Source organism: Brassica oleracea, chromosome C9 (assembly GCF_000695525.1).
Source record: "Brassica oleracea var. oleracea cultivar TO1000 chromosome C9, BOL, whole genome shotgun sequence".
NCBI lineage: Eukaryota > Viridiplantae > Streptophyta > Magnoliopsida > Brassicales > Brassicaceae > Brassica > Brassica oleracea.
Genome location: NC_027756.1, coordinates 3,894,577 through 3,913,092, shown reverse-complemented (window position 1 = coordinate 3,913,092; position 18,516 = coordinate 3,894,577). Strand labels below are relative to the sequence as shown.

Below are 18,516 nucleotides of genomic sequence, written 5' to 3'. Positions count from 1 at the left end.
GTCGCTCCGGTAAGGTGCTCGCCCAATGATCACTTTAAACACTTCTTTTGGACTCCAATTGCACCCAAATGTCTCCAAGAACTCCATGTGGTACTCCAATACCTGATAAGGACTCATGTATGCAAAATGCAACCTAAACATGGCTAAATCCTAATCTATATGATCAAAATGCACATGGGTGAATGGATAAAACAATAGAAATATGCAAGATATCATGTGTGTGTGTGTGAATCAATGTGAGAGCTGGTTGAAGGAACTTGTTAGTTGATGAGTATTGCAACTTGAGTAGAGGCATAAGAGTATGGATAGGCCTAGAGAAGCTAGAGTATAATAAGGGAGTTGCTCATGCTATTTGCTATGTTTTCTTTGGGATGTCATATTGAAGGCTAGAAAATGTTTCTTTTGGTTATAAGCTCCCATTTTCAAACCTCTCTTCCTTGAGTTCTTGAAAGTTTACTTGTGGACAAGTAAAGAGCAATGCACATATAAAACAAATTATTTATTGATTCAAGAAATATCCATACATTGAAATAATTCGAGATTGGCGCCCGGCCTAATGCCAAACCAAGTCAACACAACAGATATCAAAATACCGTTTAGAAAAGGCATGTAAATCTACTCCGGCGGTTCTAACGTCCAGCACCAAGCTATCCGATCATCCTTACCTAAGGCTACCTGCAAAAAGGACAATGGAGTTGGATGAGTAACCTAACGTCACTCAGCGAGCTGGCGGCCTCTACCCGCAACCTATACTCTAACCCGGACAACCCAAAATAACAATCAATCTAGCCTTAGCATGCAATCAAAGCTAAGGCTAAGTAATTGATCACAAATCAATAACCTCAATTATTTTCTAATCAGACCGTTACTAAGTTAGACAAGGCCTCCTGCCATGAATCTAACTTCAAGTAACGGGAACCTGCATAAAAAATGAGTCAACAACCAATCTTTAATTTAATCACACCATTCACAATAACAAGACACTAATTAACTATGACTCGAGTCTAACTCTTAACCCCGTATTTCGGTGTTACCACTCACTCTAGGGTTTCACAACCCTCTACTCTACACGACACTCTAACAGGGCCCAACAAAATCATTCTTCCTCCACACAAGGGACACCGGCAATCCCTTCACTATTACACCACACAGGCGTAGGCGCTCGGGAATCACCCGGTCACGGTCCTCAATCGGACTCGCCGTGCCCCGGTCCTCTATCGGACTCGCCGGGGGCTGTCACATCCACGTGTGACACTCGGCCTTGGTGATCAACCAAGCTAAACCAAGCCCACCACTTTCCGGACCACGACCGGCTTAGTGGTACCAATTTGAGGAAGCAATGACCTGCCAAGAGTATAACCACCACGAGGTTCTCAACTCTATCTCACACACTTGGGGTTACCTAACACCCTACTAATCTCAATTCTTAAGGAAAATACTTGGCTCTAGAATCCAAGTAAGATTCTCTGGCCAAACACGTACTCATGACTGATTCACTAGGATTCTAACACATAACCAAATAACTAAATTCTAACAACTCAACCAGTTAATCACTCGCTTACCAAGAGCTGACTAACCTCAATCAACAAGATTAATTAAACGAGCAAGCATTAAACTAGTCTAACAAGCAATCTACTAAATCAAACTGTTACCCAGATAGTTAGCCTCCTGCTATGAAACTATCTTTAAAGATAACGGGAACCTGCACTCAACCATATCAACAAGCAATAATAGAAAACATGATGCATCCTAGCCCTAGTCCTAGTTAGGTTATTAACTCAGTCTTAATTCCATTCATCTCAGCTTAGCCCTTGCTAAACTGAGTCCGGTTCCATAATAAAAATAACCCTAAGGACTCTATCACCCAGTAACGTGATCATTCTAATTTATATGCAGACTCGATCTATCCTAAATTCCAAGTGGAATTCAAACAAGCGAACTCACAAAACTACCCTAAATTCCAAGTGGAATTCACACAAGCCAACTCACAGTGTTCTATGCCAATAAGCTGCTGGTTGATCGGAGATGACTTAGCCAAAACCCATTGGACGACTTGAATGGACTGGCTGGACTGATCTTGAATTGGACAAAACCTCCCCTGATACTGGTCTAGACTGAACTTAACTCGAGCAGCACCTTCTTTAGCTTCTGGACAGTTCTTCGGACTTTCGGTGGAGTATCGAGCTTCAGAACTACGAGTGAACTAAACTCATGGAACTAAACTGATCTTGGGAAGCACCTCCACTTGATCATTAAAGAGTAAGACTTTCTTGGACGGATTGATTTGGGCAGAGCTTCCACGTAACAATCGCAAAAAATCTTCGATTGGACAGAACTCGGCTTTTCAGTGAAATATCAGTCTTCAGAAAGGACTATACTCTCAAAATGACTTCTTTCTTTTACTTTTTCTCTCTCTCTAGCCACGTTTTGGAGTGATTTTGGTGTGAGAAGGATGAATGAAACTGAAGGGAGGGTGCCGGTATTTATAAAAAGTTTGACCAGTAATATCGCGCCACCCGAGCGATTGTGCATGTCATGAGGCATGTCTCACACACATGCAATAGGACACCATTCACGTCCAGATGTCTTGCTGCATGGCTGGAGTGCATGCGTCGGGACACACCGCCCTCTGTGTGTCGATCAGCATGCTTCGGTTGCAGATCCGACGACATCTCGTGCTTTTGTGTGTCAAGCTGCATGTTCCTGCTTCATGCACGGCGACACCTCGAGCTTCTGGTGACACTCAGCTGTTTAGACAGTTGTCACCACGTTCTTATCCTATAGATCAAGCCACCTCGAGCTCCTCGGTTCATTTATCTGATTTCGGTCATTCCGGTATATTTTTTACCCGCGATCAATCCTGAATATTTTTCCACTCCTGTTCTGATGCTCTAAATATTTTTAATAGACTCCAGATGAATTCTGATATCCTCTAAAATATTTCCCGAGCCTCTGGCTTCCTCGAAAAATTCCATAATACCGAAATTAGGGTTTTCGCCCAACTTCGGGTTTTCCCGTCGTGCTTTGATCCCGTCGTGCTTTTATCCCGTCGTGCTTGCTTTCCGTCCTGCTTAATTACCATCCTGATTCCGACTTATTATGTCTCCAGAATAATATTTTACTGATACGAAGATTTTCCGAGAAAACTTCGTGATGAAGAAACGTCGGTCTTCAAAAACGTCGAGCTTCTAAACCGTCGTGCTTCCAAAAACATGATGCTTCTAAAACGTCCGTCTGATCAATATAACACTTTTTCTAACATGGTCCAGCAGCTTATTCGGCTCATAGCTCACTGACGATCAATTCTTCGACCTTCTCGTTCTTCAAAATTTCCCGATCGATCTTTATCGCCCGCGATTCGACCACCAAGTAGATGCTCGACCAATCTTCCATTTTCTTCGATTCATGTCAAGTTTTATATGATTAAAACTTAACATTCTTCATCATTCTTTGATTCCCAAAAGCTCAGCTTCAAATTATGACTTTGTCAATTTCGACCATTTTACCCCAAAGGGAGGGTTATCACACCCATGGTTAAAATTGTTTTCCACAAACTAATTTGGTGATACTATACAAGAGGAAACATCCTTCATTTGTGCCCACACAGTAAGGGTGGGCACTTTATCCGAAGCCGCACCCGAACCCGATCCGAAAAATTGAGCCTAAATCCGAACCGAAGTAGCAAAATATCTGAACGGGTATTGAATTAGCAGAGATTGGATATCCGAACCCGAACGGGTAATATCCGAACTCGAATGGATATCCAAAGACAACCAAACATATGTATAATTAACCTTATATTTCTAGTTTATATCTCTCATTTTATATAAAATATTTTTATTGATACTACACATACTTTAAGTTCATATGATATACATAGAATTACGGAGAAAATGATTTGCTACTCACTTAAAATGCATGTCAAACTTTTTATATCAAAAATTAACAAAAATTTACATCAAAAATTTAAAAACAATAACCAAATTAATGTCTTTTTAGTTTCAAAATGTTAAGTCCAAATCTATTAACCATTCAATCTATTAAAAAGAAAAAAATAGTTAAGTGAACGTTATATTTTTAAATATAAGAAATTTGAGAAATGAAAAAAATAATTTTTTTTTTCACAATCTAAATATCCGAACCCGATCCGGAATAACCGAACCCGAACAAAAAATACCCGAATCCGACCCGAAGTACAGAAATACCCGAACGGGTTCTACACCTCTATACCGAAATACCCGAAAATCTGAAATACCCGATCCGAACCCGAACGCCCACCTTTACCCACACAGATATGAGGGGAAGGGAAGGGATGAGAAGGGACCTTTTGCAGTAAATACAGCCAGCATCAATTTGGTAAGGTAGGCAAGCTCTTTACAATTGTAGCACTCTGACGATAAATTTGCGAATATGACGTGTAATATGACCTTCTCCACATGCTCTCCTATTCAGGTTTGATTCTTATTGGAAGTCTTTAGGACCACCTTTAATAAGTCTCTACCATAGTTTCTTAGAATATCTGCATCGGATTATCTATCATCAAAATTTCTCAACACACAAATAATTAAAAGAGAATATTAGGAGAGAGATAGGATAGAAAAGATGAAGATGGGAGAAACTTTTTTTTTTTGTAAAAAAGATGGGATAAACTTTGACAAAGGGATTCATATGCCATTCCTCCTTTTATCATTGGTATTAGCTATTAAAAATACTTACATAATTAAATATTTTAATAAATATTAATAAAATAAACTCAAGAGACTTTCTTTTAAAACCTATATGATAAAGATGCTTTTATATTTTTATAAATAAAAACAGATACAAACGAAAATAGAGACTTTTCTCGTATGATTTCTTTTTCAAGATTTTAATTAGATTAGCACATGTAATTTAAAAAATGTAATTTTTTTTATTTGAGAAAGTGTGGAAATATTTTCTCGTAATGATGCTCTAATTCTTACTTAAGTAGTCAAAATAGTGTCACCCTTTATGTATAACACAAAAGAAAATAGATTATCTACTCAGTTGTTATACTGACGAAAGAAAATAAGTCAATATTATTTTCCAATCCCAATATAAAGTTTCTATTTTTCCCACAAAAAGAAGTTTTCAAATATTTTATATTTGTGTTAATACCTAAACATCTTAAAATGGCTGCTATTTTTAACCCAAAACTTGTATTTATGCTATATGTGAGAAATATTATTTTGTGTACACAGTTTTCTTTTACATTTCTTCTCTACTTATTTTCCGAGAAGGGATATTTAAGTCAACCAAAAGAAAATTCCTATATGATAACGATGCTTTTATATTTTTTATAAATAAAAAAAGATAAAAATGAAAATAGAGACTTTTCTCGTATGAATTATTTTTCAAGATTTTTGATAGATTAACACATGTAATTTAAAAAATGGAATTTTGTTTCTTTGAGATACTATGGAAATATTTCTCGTAATGACGCTCTAATTCTTACTTAATTAGTCAAAATAGTGTCACCTTTTATGTATAACACAAAAAGAAAATAGATTATCTACTCAACTGTTATACTGACGAAAGAAAATAAGTCGATATTATTTTCCAGTCCCAATATAAAATTTTATTTTCCCACAAATAGAAGTTTTCATATATTTTATTAATTATTTGTGTTTATACATAAACATCTTAAAATGGCTGCTATTTTTAATCCAAAACTTGTATTTATGCTATCTGTGAGAAATATTATTTTGTGTACACAGTTTTTTTTACATTTATTCTGTACTCGTTTTCCGAGAAGGGATATTTAAGTAAACCCAAAGAAAATTCCTAATAAATTAAGCGCTTTTTCAAAAAAGAAATTCCTAATAAATTTGGTTGCTTTTTTTTTTTTTTTTTGAAACACCGTAAGCCCGTTCTATAAGTAGAAACACTTTATTCAACAGGTTATCTCACATCTCATCAGATTTGATTCAGAACTACTTTGGCAGAAAAAAGGTATATTTTGACAAAAAGGTATGTTCGTTTTTCTAAAAGTTTAAATTCACTAATTTTTGGGTACTAATTTATTTAAGATATAGAATCCACCAAATTTTAAAGTTTGATTATTTGGCCAAATATTTCTACACTGAAATTGGTTGTCTTATGTAGTTCTGCATTTTCTGGGTTTGTTTTTCCAATTTCCAACAATCATATGGTTTACTAAGAATATATGTGATTTTGTCCAAAAAAGAAGAAGAATATATCTTATTTTGTCCAAAAAAAGAAGAATATATGTGAAGAGATGGTGTATTATTATTTTGTATAGACCTGAATTAATTTGTTGTACGATTTTCATTTTGTTCTTCACAGTTTAACTTATACCTAGTTTTGTTTGTAATTGGCAATATACAAAGACCAAGAAGAAGAAGAAGAAAATGGGAGGAGGAGCGAAGGAGACAGATATTTTCCGCAATTTTGGCCCCAACCATCTTACCTCTATTAATTGGTACATTTTTTATTTCTTATACTTGAATATTAAAGGTCTCGAAGCTAATTTTTAGATTTTAATATGTGCTCGTTATGTTTTCATAGTTAAATTTATAAACATATTGCGCTCCTCCCTTGTTGATGCTATCTAGTAATTATATATTTTTTTAAAGTTATCTAGTAATTATAATCTAAACATAGTTTGCTTTGTTGTTAATAGGTTAGACTTCTATACTCGAACCGCAGTGGTATCAAGTTTGGTGCAGGGAGTCTACTCATTGCAACGGGATATCCACCATAAACGAAAATTCATAGCCAACCGTTATTGGGAATCCTTCGATTTCTCTTTAGCCGAAACCTTGATCAACAAAGATGATGATTCCATATTCGGTGCCGTTTTTAAGTATAACGACTATCATAATAAACCTCATCATGAAAGACCTCCGCGTTACGTGATTGCATTTCGCGGCACGATGCTAGAATTAGAAACCTGCTTATCTGATATAAAAGAAGACATTCGATGCTTTTTTGACAACTTTAATAACAGCAGTAGGTTGAAACAAGCCATACAAGCAATCGATTTGGTGCTAAAGAAGTACACTACCGACACAACATCTGTCTGGCTAGCTGGACACTCTCTAGGAGCGGCCACAGCGCTGTTGGCTGGGAAGACCATGGCGAAACGTGGAGTCACCCTCAAGACTTACGCATTCAGCCCGCCCAGTTCGTCTGTTCTTCTAGAGCAAATATTTGATAGCGTTGTGGTTAAAGACATGCTTCGATTGGCCGAGAGTTTCATCAAAGTGATCGTAGCCAAATTCGCTGACCTCCAGGTAAATAATAAAATCTTTATTACGTAAGAGCTTTAAATTTTTACCAATGAAAAGTTGACCTGATGATTAAAACTCTTGAATAAAAAAAAAACAAACTCTTGTGTCACTTAATGAAAGTTCTAAAAAGTTATAAATTTGATTTCTGCGAGGAAAAATCTCCTTTCCTAAGAAAATTAATTTAACATAAAATATGTTAAATTCAAAAAAAATGTAAGAGCATTTCTAACTTCACTCCATAATTTACTGTAAAATAGAGTAGAAAATTGATTAATGAACAAACAAAAAATTGATTATTTCATAAATAAATAAATGGAGTAATTTTGTATTTTATGTTCATACTCCATTTTCTACTCATTTTTAAAGTAAATTATGGAACGATGATGAATAAACCATAAAAGTGTTAACTTAATAGATTGCGCCTCACCCTAGGAGATGTAGAGTTAAGTAGTTAACCATGGTAATCTTGGTGTTGAAAATCCACTTTACTTTTTCACCATGTTCATAATTAGCTTAGTTAAACCATAAACTAAAGAGATCTTCTTCTAAAAATCTAAAACAACTAAACCGGATCTTCTCTTAAAAATTTACTTTTTCTCTATTATCTTTAACTATTACAGATGCAAAAAGACGATCCAAGAACAGCAGCGTGGACACCTTACATATATGTGAACCCATCAGATCTATTCTGTGCCGAATACAGTGGTAGTTTGAAATTCAAATACTTAATGGCTGCTATTAAATTAGGCAAACTTGAGAGTATCGCTGCTAAAATCTCGTTTTGGAGTATATTATTCAGAGAAGAAAGAGAACCTATCCAACTTTTTTCGTCAGCCCATATGACAGTAAACATGAACGAATCTGTTCTAGAGACAGATGATCATGGGGTTAAGCAGTTGTGGGATAAGTTCAAGAAGGCACATGGAATTGAGCAATGGTGGGAGCCAAACCCATCCCTTCGGAAATGGGAAAGCTACAGCTTTAGGCCCTCTTATTAACTATGTCTGGACATGGAGCCAACATTCTCTTAGTAATGGTTTGGTTAAACACCTTTTCCATCTATTCAAATCGTCATCCTCGGTTTGTGAACCACTATCTTCCCTTATTTGGTTTTGTCAACTTTTCTTTTTGGTGTTCTTGTTCCAGAATGTTGGAAACGTTTGTTTTAAAAGCTCTTGGATTATTTTGTTTTGTCGCCAACCTCTTTGAATTCATGCTACTAAAATGAGAAATGTTTAAAGTGTTTATACGTAAATTAATAAATTATTCTAAGAAATTATTGTAAGTCTTTTTTTTAACCACAGATTATTGTAAGTCTTTATGCAATATAATTGCTTCTATATGCATAACTCTTTCTAAAGATAATGTATTATACTATTATACTATTTTGAACTGCCACCAATTTGAAACCAGTAGTATAGTATATATGTAAATGACTTGTTCATCATCCAGAACTGAAATAAGTAACACGGGAACGTTATTGAACCCAACAAACCAAGAAGCATGACGCTTCTATAAACCCAATCATCATTACCAAACCACTGTTCCAAAACCTAAGATTGGGTTCAAAGACAGTGACGTTTATTAATTGATATGGACACCGAATATACAACCTGTTAAACAGTCATGAGTGGAATCTTGGGGCTGTGATTATTTTCAGTTCAGAGAATACTGGTCGAGGTAGCGATCCATAATATCACCAACTTGTGTTCCTTTCTTTAAACCTTCCCCGTCGAGTGAGAGAGGTAGTCCGTGGGGATTGTTCACAGCCATTGGCTCCTCGTCTATCGGTTTGAAGACGGATACGTATTTGTGACCGGATTGATCTTGCATGAAGTAAGCTCCCCCTGATCCATCTGACGATTTGATGGGGGTGTTTCCTTTCTCCAAGCCCTCTATAGTGGAGCTGACAAGCTCTTTGAGCAGTGAAGGCAGTTCAATCTCATGGTTAACGACAACAGGCTCCACAAAGAAATCTTTAGGCTTTGCGATGACTTTAGATGAATTTTTAATTAGCAAGTGAATCACATTCTCTCCGTTTTCACCATCTAATGTGAGTTCATGGTGAACGTAATCTCGAGCTAGCTCTCGACCATCATAGAGCACCTTCTGCTTCTTCACAAAAAATCCCTTGATACTCTGAAACCTTAGTTTCACGGACGCTAACGAATCCGACTCCATGACCCGCATCGGGTTCAGAGACTCGGCAATGTTCAGGAATATCAGGATTGGGTCGTCTAAGCTCAAACCGAACCGTCCGACAAAACCTGGAAAGTTGACAACTTCTTCCAGGGCTGGACATAGAGCTACACTAGCAAATGACATACCAACTACACAGCTTCTATTCTAAATCCTCAAGAGCTGGAAACTCAACCTTTATAATCTTGTTCCGTGTATACTTTAAAGAGACCAAGTTCCCTGCACGGATTCAGGAACTCTAAACCAAAGGTTTTTGTAAATTCACATCTTTGCAAAAGCAATATCTCTCAAGGATTCATACTGAACTTAAACCAATCCCAAACCACCTTTAGGTTAGCCTTTCATTCGCATTACCGCAAAGAACCTGAATGAACAATGACCAAAGGAATCATTCAAGAATATTCATTACAAAGATCCATCACTATTCCAATTTAACCACATATTAAACAAGATGTAAAATGTCCAGAACAAACACAAAATATTTTACCTTTAAAGAAAGAAAAAACGTTAATGTTAACTTCTCCTCTCTTGTATGGATGATGAACAAGTCTCTAATTTTATCAAATAACCTTTAGAAAGGAAAAAAAGAAGAAAGAAAGGTTCAAGCCAACAACCTCTGCTCTCTTGTAATGGATGATGAACAAGCCTCTTTAACTTTTATCGTAGCAGACTCTATATAACCTTTGAAAACTTTTGGTCTAAATCCTATATAATTAGAAATCTTCATTAGCTAAAATTAGCTCAAAAAGCATAACTAAACAACGGCCACAAATAAAGTTTCAGGTCAACGTTCTTATCGAAAGCCAAGTCATAAAAGTTTTATCTGACTAATTTAAAGTTAATTATAGGTTAATTCTCACACTTATACATCTGATAGACAAGTTCTAGATATCTTAATCCATCATCAACATACAGCAACGGCTTCATACTGATACTAGTTTATCACTAATGAAAAATCTCCGATCATCTTAACGAGCATCCAGAATATGTAACCGCCACAGAGAATCTAAGTTTCTGTGATCATTGAACAGATACAACTAATCATTCATGATCGGAGGAGATAACAACGAATAAATCGATTCTTCATAGGGATCGAAATTTTAAAAAAATGGTTCATACCTCGGAATCAAAACCGTGAAGCTAGGAATCAACCGAGTCAGCGAAATCGTTTAAAATCTACTCGTCGCCGATTATCCGAGAATCTGGAAACCACCTTTATTATTTTCCCGAGAATATTTCAGCGAGCGCGTTCCCAGAAGAGGAGAGAGATTACAAACAGTGACGTGTCTTTCTTTGAACAGCAGCGAAATGTGCGGGGGGGGGGTGTCTATTTATAGGTTTTGACTTCGCTGACTTTTTTTTGACGGAAGTTTCATGCCTTCTCTAACGTCGTGAACTCCTCTCCACGGCAGGATTACTGTTTTCGTAACGGACGTTATTGCTTACGGTTCAAGCAATTAAATTAGACCCATTGGGCCTTCAGGCTTAGGCCCTTGGTGTTTTTTAACTTTCTTTTTCTTTAGATGAGATATATTATTCATTTATTTAGATACAAGACTCTAGATTTATGAACCCATAAAGTTTTAGTAAAAGAATTATTTCTTTGTCTGAAAGTTACAAAACATATATATTAATTAAAAAAAAATTATAAACTATTTTATTAGTTCTTTTTTGCTCAGAACCGGCCATCGGATTAGGTTTTAAAGATTTTTTCTTTTGTCATGAATCTAACAATACTAAAAGCTAAATATACTCTTCATTTAGCCCACGTAAGAAACACTCTTCATTTAGCCCACGTAAGAAATAAGTGTTTAGCTTTAGAAAAAACGTACATGTTTCAGATCTATATATATAATGCTTCAGATTATCCATATAAGAACATATATGTACAAAGTTGCGAAATACTATCTTCCTCTTCTTTAGTATGTTAATACTATTATTTTTTGTTTTTTTTAATATATAATATTAATATAAAAAATTTAAAAGTTTGTGTCACATACACAAAACCAAACCAATAATAAGACTAATATTCTTCATTTACAACAAAATAAACATATAAATTTATTATTATGCAAAAATTTGAAAAAAAACAAGAAGTTAAATATAAAAGAAAAACTGATTTTACATATAAAACAAAATTAAAAGACACAATCCGCGGAAAAGACCCTAGTGGTTTTAAAGAAGACATAAAAGAAATATTATTAACGTTGAACCATTATTAAACAATGTATGAATTATGATAACAAAATGAAATTTATAACCAGATCCAATAAGCATGATATACATCATTGCTTCATCATGAAGAACAAAAAAAAGTAGTTTGTGGAACTTATACCTTTCACAAGCTCTTGTCAATAAACTCCCAAATCCTCTGTTCCATATAAACACGGTCCTTCACCTTCCTCGGCATATGCCTCTCATCCGGAAATATCAACAACTCATACCTCTTCCCGGCTTCCACAAGCGCGTTCACAAGCCTACCCGTGTGCCTAAAATGCACATTCTCATCCATCATCCCGTGCACCAACATCAGCTTCTGCTCATCCCTCAACTTCCCCACGTGCTCCATCACCGCGCTCTTCACGTACCTTTCATCATCCGGAAGGTCCATGTACTTCTCCGTGTAGAACGTGTCGTACCCGTCCCAAGAAGTAACAGGAGCACCGGAAACAGCGCATTTAAAAATCTCAGGGTACTTAGCCAAGAGCGTAGCCGAGAGGTACCCGCCGTAACTCCAACCGTAAACTCCAATGTGATCCGGTTTAGCTAAACCGTGCTCGATAAGCCACTTGGCTCCGGTTACTTGATCCTCCGCGTCGACGTTCCCACAGCTGTGTTTGATCCAAGACTCGAACTTAAGACCGCGCCGCGCGGTTCCTCTGTTATCAAGCTTCCAAACCAAGACGCCTCTGCTTCTCAAGTACTGCGTCCTCATGTCGACCGTATTGATCCAAGAATCTTGAACCAGCTGAACACTAGGACCTCCGTAGACGCTGATCATCGTCTTATAAGGAGGAGGACCGAACTTGGAGCTGTCTGGTTTGTAAACAGCTCCATACAGAGTCGTCTTCCCATCGTTAGCTTCTATCTGAACAAACTCCGGAGCCTCAAGCTGAAGCCGTTTCACTATCGGTAACGGAGATGTCTGCTCGTATAGTATCTTGAGCACAGTCCCATCGGTCAATGAGCAAAGAGTGACACGCGGAGGCGAATCAACTGAGTCATGAACGTCGACAAAGTTCTTCATCTGGTGATCTAGCACAACGATGTGTTTCCCTTTACCATGAGTAAGCCTCAGAGACCGAGACGCATCCTTAGCTTCCAGCTTTGCACAGTAAAGATTAGTCTCAAGCGGTCCATCGAGAGTTGCAGTGAAGTAAACCAAAGACATGGACTCATTTACCCCTGCGATTTGCTCAACCATCCATTCACCGCTAGTAACGCCCCCAAGGCAAGTCCCATCAGAGTCATAAAGATACAAATGTCTGTAACCAGTCCTCTCGCTAGCCCAAATGAATCCTCCCGACTCCAGAGGGGTAAAACAGTCATGTAAAGTCACCCACGTATCAGACTCTTCAGTCAACAGTATCTTTCCTTGACCAGTCTTTACATCAAAGCTGATGATTTTGAGTTTTCTCTGCGACCTGTTCAGAACCTGCACCGCGAGGACGTTCCCTGGCATCCAGTTGACTCTACCGAGATACTCGTCTTCATTATTGGCTCTCCCTCCGCAGACTAGATCCATCCAGGTCGTTTTGCCGCCACCGGATGAAGAAACTACGCCGAGACGGACCGTGGAGTTGAGAGCTCCTGCGAAAGGATAAGCGTGGTCTTCTTGCGCATCTGCGCCTACCGAGCTTTTCCCCTGATGCATTATTCTGAACAACGGTATCTGCGAGGAGTCGACTTCTGTGTAGGCGATGAACTTGCTGTCTAATGACCACCAGTACCCGTTCCTCCGGTCCATCTCTTCCTGAGCTATGTACTCAGCTAGACCATGAGTCTGCAGCAACAAAAACAAATCACAATTATTTTGAATACCAAAAGGTTCAGGGCCTAATCCTCCAGACAGACGCGAAACCACATTAGGCCATGATTAACCCGGGCTCTCAGGGTGGGTTTTTAGCTTCGTTTCTTAGCTTTTAACTAAGAAAAGCTAAGAACCGTCTCTTAAATAAAGATATAAGAGCCGGCTCAAAAAAAAATGTCAAATCATGAGTTAAGAACTCCAAATTAAGAACCCAGGTTACTCAAGCTCTTATGTAATATTAGTTTCGTCCCAGCGGTCCGGAAAAATGAAACTAATGAGACCAGAAGAGCATTGGTTTTTAACTTACCAGAGTACTTCCGTTGGCACCGTTTGTTAGCTGTTGAGTCTGGTTTTTCAACAGATTGAGGACATGCAACTCGGAGTCTTTTACGTATGCAAGGAGTAAGCCGTTGGGAGATAGACGAGGATCAATGATCGGAGAGGTTGGTGAGCTTGGAACTATGAGCTCTGGATTTGGTGATGAACAAAGATCCTTCATATACACCTAAGCATGATCACAACAAGTGGAGTTAGATTATCTCAAAGACTACCCAAACAAAAAAAAAAGTCACAAATACATTCAAGAACCGATGACACCAACCCCAGCAGGTAAAGGCACGACAATGAATTTCATCTTCAAGTTAGTCTTGACCCATTCGTATCGAGTCACTCCTAAACCACGCTCCCGCAGCCTCTCCCTTCTCAGCTTCTCTTCAGGCGAGATGTTGCTCTCGTCGACTCCACCATCAGGAGGACTAAAAACAAGACTAGATTCTCCTTTGTTCACATCAAATGCGTAGACTCTCCTGTTCAGATTCTCTTCAGGGCTAAACAGGTAAGTGATCAGAGAGTCATCAGGGCTGAAGCTGACTGCTGTCGGAGCTACATAGCCAGGTAAAGGCGCCTGAACAATATCTTCTACCTTGAAAATAACGTCCTTTTCGAGCATTTCCGCCATAAAAATAACTCTCACAACAAGCTGCAGAAACAAACCATCATCTTAGAATCTAAGGAACATCAAGCTTTCTTGATCTCAAGAAAATGAGACTTCGACCTCAATGCCAACAATCTATCAATGATTCAAAGGATTATTTATACATCTACAATTTACATAAATCTCTTAGTTAAATCAGAACCAACAGGAACCAATCTATAAACATGCGGAAGAACAGAGAGAATCATCTATAACTGATGTATAAAAAAAAAAAGGGTCAACAGATCGAAACCATACGGAATGAGATTAGAGTTGAAGTTGGTGAGAAGAGGATTGGTAAGAGAAAGAGAGAGAGTGGATGAGGAACGGATAAAACACCGAACCGGAGATAGGAACTGATACTGCTATCTGGGAGTTTGAGAGAGACAGGTTCCTCTCTTCCGTGTAATGACCTGAATTCAACACGCTTCCTCTGTTTTTTTGTCAATTAGTTTAGTTTTAGGTGTTTTTCAATTATTAACTTCATAGATAAATTATCACCGCTTCTTGTTGATTAGTGTATTTTGACGGTTTTAACCATAATTTTAGAATCATATTTGGACCCTAGATCACAGGGCCAAGGCCCATCACATACCTTCGTCGCTTCGTCAACTCTCCACTATTGGTTAGATTTCTTATTGTTAAGACTTCTGGATTTAACAATCCTTATCAGTTTAATCTTCTGGTTCACGAGGCAAAGTGTTCATTTCTTCAAACCCAAGCTTCATACTAACTCAAATAAAATTACACTTTACCTCCTTAAACTTGAGATTATATATTCAGGCCGGTGCTGAAATGTATGCGATTTACTAAAAATTTCAATAATTTTTTTTAACAAATTTGAAGACTTACATATATCTATGTAATGGAGTGTAGACCTTAAGTTGGAATGAAAGTGTGTTTGCTCAAAAAAATATATCTATGTAATTTTCTTCCAAAAAATTTAGGAACTAGAGACTAATTTTTCATTTAGGCTCTAAATAGTGACCAAATTAGGAAAGGAATTATATTTTCCTTTTATTTTTTTTTCATTTCATTCATTTTGTTCTTATTCTTCTTATTCACAGAATGAATGAAAAAAAAAAATGTTACCAGTTAGTTAGAGCCTTAGCTTTGTCCACAACCTGTATATATTGTATGTACATCGTTAAAGCAAATAATAAGAAACTATATTTTAATATTGTTCCTCTGTATGAAAATGGAAATTCAATCGTTCCACATAAAAGTATTTAAACAAGCAAGGTATGCAAATATATACACAAGACAATATACATCATTATCAAGATTGATTTATTACGGGCAACTTTCAAATCCTAGCTTTAGAGATGTCAAACAGGTTTATCCATCACGTTCCATCCCATACCGCAGCGGATTAGTCGTTGAGCGGGTTACAGCGGGCCTGTCCCGCGTGGGCTGCGGTCTTCAAAATGTCGGCCCAAACCCGTACCGCAAAATATATAGGCCTTCGCGGGCTGTCCCGCGTGACGCCTTCTTATCAAACCGCCTACTACAGTTTCTTACATGAATGTTTAAGTAGAAGAGTTGTGTAAAAGAGTTGAAGAGAGCTCATTTAGCTTCACTAAAGATTTATCAAAATCAATGCCACAAAGCTCCGTTTGTGCTTGTGTTCTTGAGTTAAAAACCTTCTTTTGTTATCAGCATAAGCTTTTGTTGAGTTTGAATTTGATTGAGTTATTGTCTTTCTAATAATTTAGCTCAAGTGTTGTATGTCTTCATCAAACCATCTCTCTTTTTAATTATTTGGATTGCAAAAAAATTCGTGAATCACTTTACCAAATTATACAAGTGACGTGATATACAACTAACTTTTCTCCTAAACAACACCATTGTAACCAAATTTAATTAAAAAAAACACAATTCACAGTACTGAAAACAAAACCAATCAACTTAAACAAGAAATATCACATTATAATAAATCAATTCATAGTTGTGTGTAATAAAAAGAGAAAACTAAATCAAAACACCACCAGAGCTCGAATCGTCATCGCCGGAGCTGGAGTCGTCATCGACGGAGCTCGAATCATCATCACCGGAGCTCGAATCATGCATCATCGCCGGAACTCCTTATGTTTTTTGGGGGAAAAGTCACAAGAATCGCTTTTTTCTCACTCTCTTTCTCGTTTTTTTCAGGTAAAATAAGAAATGAAAAAAAAAATTACGGGTCCATGTAATCCCGCATGACCCGTTTCGGTCCATCCCGCAAAAGACCCAGTCCCGCAAAGACCCGTCCCGCTTGCGGGCCTAGAAAACCTCGTCCCAATACCGTACCGCGACAGTCCTTTACGGGCCAGGCCCGCGGTTCAGATCCATGATTGCCATCTCTACCTAGCTTATAGTCCTCTTTACAATTTTGTACCAAATCTTACTGACTATAGTAGAAGAACAAGTCTAGAAGTTGGGTCTTTTATCTTTCTTTATCTGCAATCTGCATGGAATTCACTTAGAAATAGAGGTTTTGCGACTCCGATTCTTCGTCTTCACAAGATGAAACAAAACTTGGAAACGTCCCTTTTATGTCCCTACATTTACCAAGATTATTATCATCAATTCATTTGGTCCAATGCATCAATCAAACCGGTCAGTTCATCTCAAGCTGGGTTGACACTAGTCATTTTACCGTGTTTATTATTTTGCTTCAAGTTTGTGTACATATATGATTAATGGGTAATGTGTATTGTTTAATAAACTAGCTTATTAAGTATAAATAAGTTGTTGTAAGTATTAAATACAAACTCACTTTAGATACGGCAAAGTCATGTTCTTGATGAGCGACGGATTCATGGACACAAAATCTTTCCATTCATCTATTTCAATTTTCCCGTCCTTCTTACGATCAGCTCCCATAAACGCCTACAAATATAACATAATCTCCTTACAAATTCTTTATTATTAAGATCAGATTTTTCAATATCAAGTTGATATATAGTACTGATATATATTAAAAAAAAACAACTAGACAACGCTGTGGAGTGATAGAATACCTTATCCACCATCACTTCGATCAAATCTTCGGAAAGAACAAGTTCAGATTCGTGAAGAAGCGCGATTACCATCTCTTTCAACTATAGGGCTGTTCGTTTGGTTGCCGCAGGTACCGGCGGCAGCGGCAGCGTCAACATTCTGCGTCAACTCTTGTTCGTTTCGTTGACGCAGGAAACTGCGTCTGACGCCGCGTCCGAACGCCGCGTCCTGCGGCTGACGCCGATAAAATCTACGGTCGCGATATAGAATGCGGCAGCGTCAGCGTATGCGTCAGCGTCTGCGAAACGAACAACAACTATCTTCATTGACGCTGCCGCCGCCGCTGACGCTGCCGCTGCCGCCGACGCCGAAACCTGCGGCAACCAAACGAACAGGACTTATATATGTTGGAATAACACACAAAGTTGTGAGCAAGAGCAGTCATAGGAACGAACACTCTTTTTTGACTAAAATAGTAAACATTCAAGTGAAACATTCGTCTGTCTCCCAAAATTGAAGTGTTAATAAATACATATCTAGTTCAAATATTGTTAATAAAAACACTATTATATATCTTCTATAACTTTTTGGTAAAATGTTAAATAATATCTGCTGTGTTAGATCTCTTAGAAACACAAAGAGTTATAAGAACAACTTTTCTTATTAGCTTTAGAAACTACTCAAAAACTAAAGCTCTCAATATGTTTCTCTCATATCATATGGAACACCTCTCCATTAGACCTATATTTATATGAAAGACAATTCCCTTTAACATGTGGGATATGGAAAACACAAACCTAACCTAAATAGAAACTTCCTTTTCCTATTTCTAGGTTTTCTTATTGTGTTTATCTTAACATATTAAACATCTAATAATATGTTAAGTTTCCACAAGCTTGGAATTATCCAACATTCACCCCCTTAATTCCAACTTGAATTAGGGTGATCAATTTCTTGTACTCCGATTAAGCTCCTCATTTGCTTGAGCATAATCCTTGCTAATGGCTTGGTAAGGATGTCAGCCTTCTGCTACACACCCGGCACATGCTCCACTTCGATAT

General features: G+C 37.5%; 2 protein-coding genes and 1 long non-coding RNA gene across 7 annotated transcripts; 1 reads left to right on the top strand and 2 right to left on the bottom strand.

Moving 5' to 3' along the window:
• The first annotated feature begins 5,870 nt into the window (after window positions 1–5,870).
• On the top strand, window positions 5,871–8,550 carry LOC106319272 (GDSL esterase/lipase At4g10955-like). 2 transcript variants are annotated; one of them, XM_013757553.1, is made up of 4 exons: window positions 5,871–5,970; window positions 6,369–6,460; window positions 6,662–7,274; window positions 7,892–8,550. In XM_013757553.1, exons 2-4 carry the CDS (start codon window positions 6,390–6,392, stop codon window positions 8,267–8,269), a joined length of 1,062 nt encoding a protein of 353 aa, XP_013613007.1. In that variant the 5' UTR covers window positions 5,871–5,970; window positions 6,369–6,389; the 3' UTR covers window positions 8,270–8,550. The 2 variants fall into 2 exon arrangements, with proteins under 2 accessions (XP_013613007.1, XP_013613006.1); XM_013757552.1 differs by having other exon boundaries at window positions 5,879–5,988.
• A 645-nt stretch (window positions 8,551–9,195) lies between these two features.
• LOC106319273 lies at window positions 9,196–10,757 on the bottom strand. Its single transcript, XR_001265457.1, has 3 exons — window positions 10,590–10,757; window positions 9,958–10,175; window positions 9,196–9,834 (listed from the first exon to the last, which is right to left on the bottom strand). It is a non-coding gene; the product is annotated as an uncharacterized LOC106319273 (long non-coding RNA).
• Window positions 10,758–11,643: 886 nt separating this feature from the next.
• Window positions 11,644–14,928, bottom strand: LOC106318621 (dipeptidyl peptidase 9). Of its 4 annotated transcripts, none has more exons than XM_013756676.1 (4): window positions 14,732–14,928; window positions 14,102–14,479; window positions 13,808–14,005; window positions 11,644–13,473 (listed from the first exon to the last, which is right to left on the bottom strand). In XM_013756676.1, exons 2-4 carry the CDS (start codon window positions 14,456–14,458, stop codon window positions 11,809–11,811), a joined length of 2,220 nt encoding a protein of 739 aa, XP_013612130.1. In that variant the 5' UTR covers window positions 14,459–14,479; window positions 14,732–14,928; the 3' UTR covers window positions 11,644–11,808. The 4 variants fall into 4 exon arrangements, with proteins under 4 accessions (XP_013612130.1, XP_013612131.1, XP_013612133.1 ...); XM_013756677.1 differs by having other exon boundaries at window positions 14,813–14,927; XM_013756679.1 differs by having other exon boundaries at window positions 14,818–14,927.
• Between the last annotated feature and the right edge of the window lie 3,588 nt (window positions 14,929–18,516).

Bases quoted from the DNA above. Each gene is read 5' to 3' on its own strand.
- LOC106319272 (XM_013757553.1), top strand. From the start codon at position 6,390: ATGGGAGGAGGAGCGAAGGAGACAGATATTTTCCGCAATTTTGGCCCC. The intron at 6,461-6,661 runs GTACATTTTTTA...TGTTGTTAATAG, and splicing joins CATCTTACCTCTATTAATTG to GTTAGACTTCTATACTCGAA. The intron at 7,275-7,891 runs GTAAATAATAAA...TAACTATTACAG, and splicing joins CCAAATTCGCTGACCTCCAG to ATGCAAAAAGACGATCCAAG.
- LOC106318621 (XM_013756676.1), bottom strand. From the start codon at position 14,458: ATGGCGGAAATGCTCGAAAAGGACGTTATTTTCAAGGTAGAAGATATT. The intron at 14,006-14,101 runs GTTGGTGTCATC...GATCATGCTTAG, and splicing joins TCGTGCCTTTACCTGCTGGG to GTGTATATGAAGGATCTTTG. The intron at 13,474-13,807 runs GTAAGTTAAAAA...TTGTTGCTGCAG, and splicing joins GTGCCAACGGAAGTACTCTG to ACTCATGGTCTAGCTGAGTA.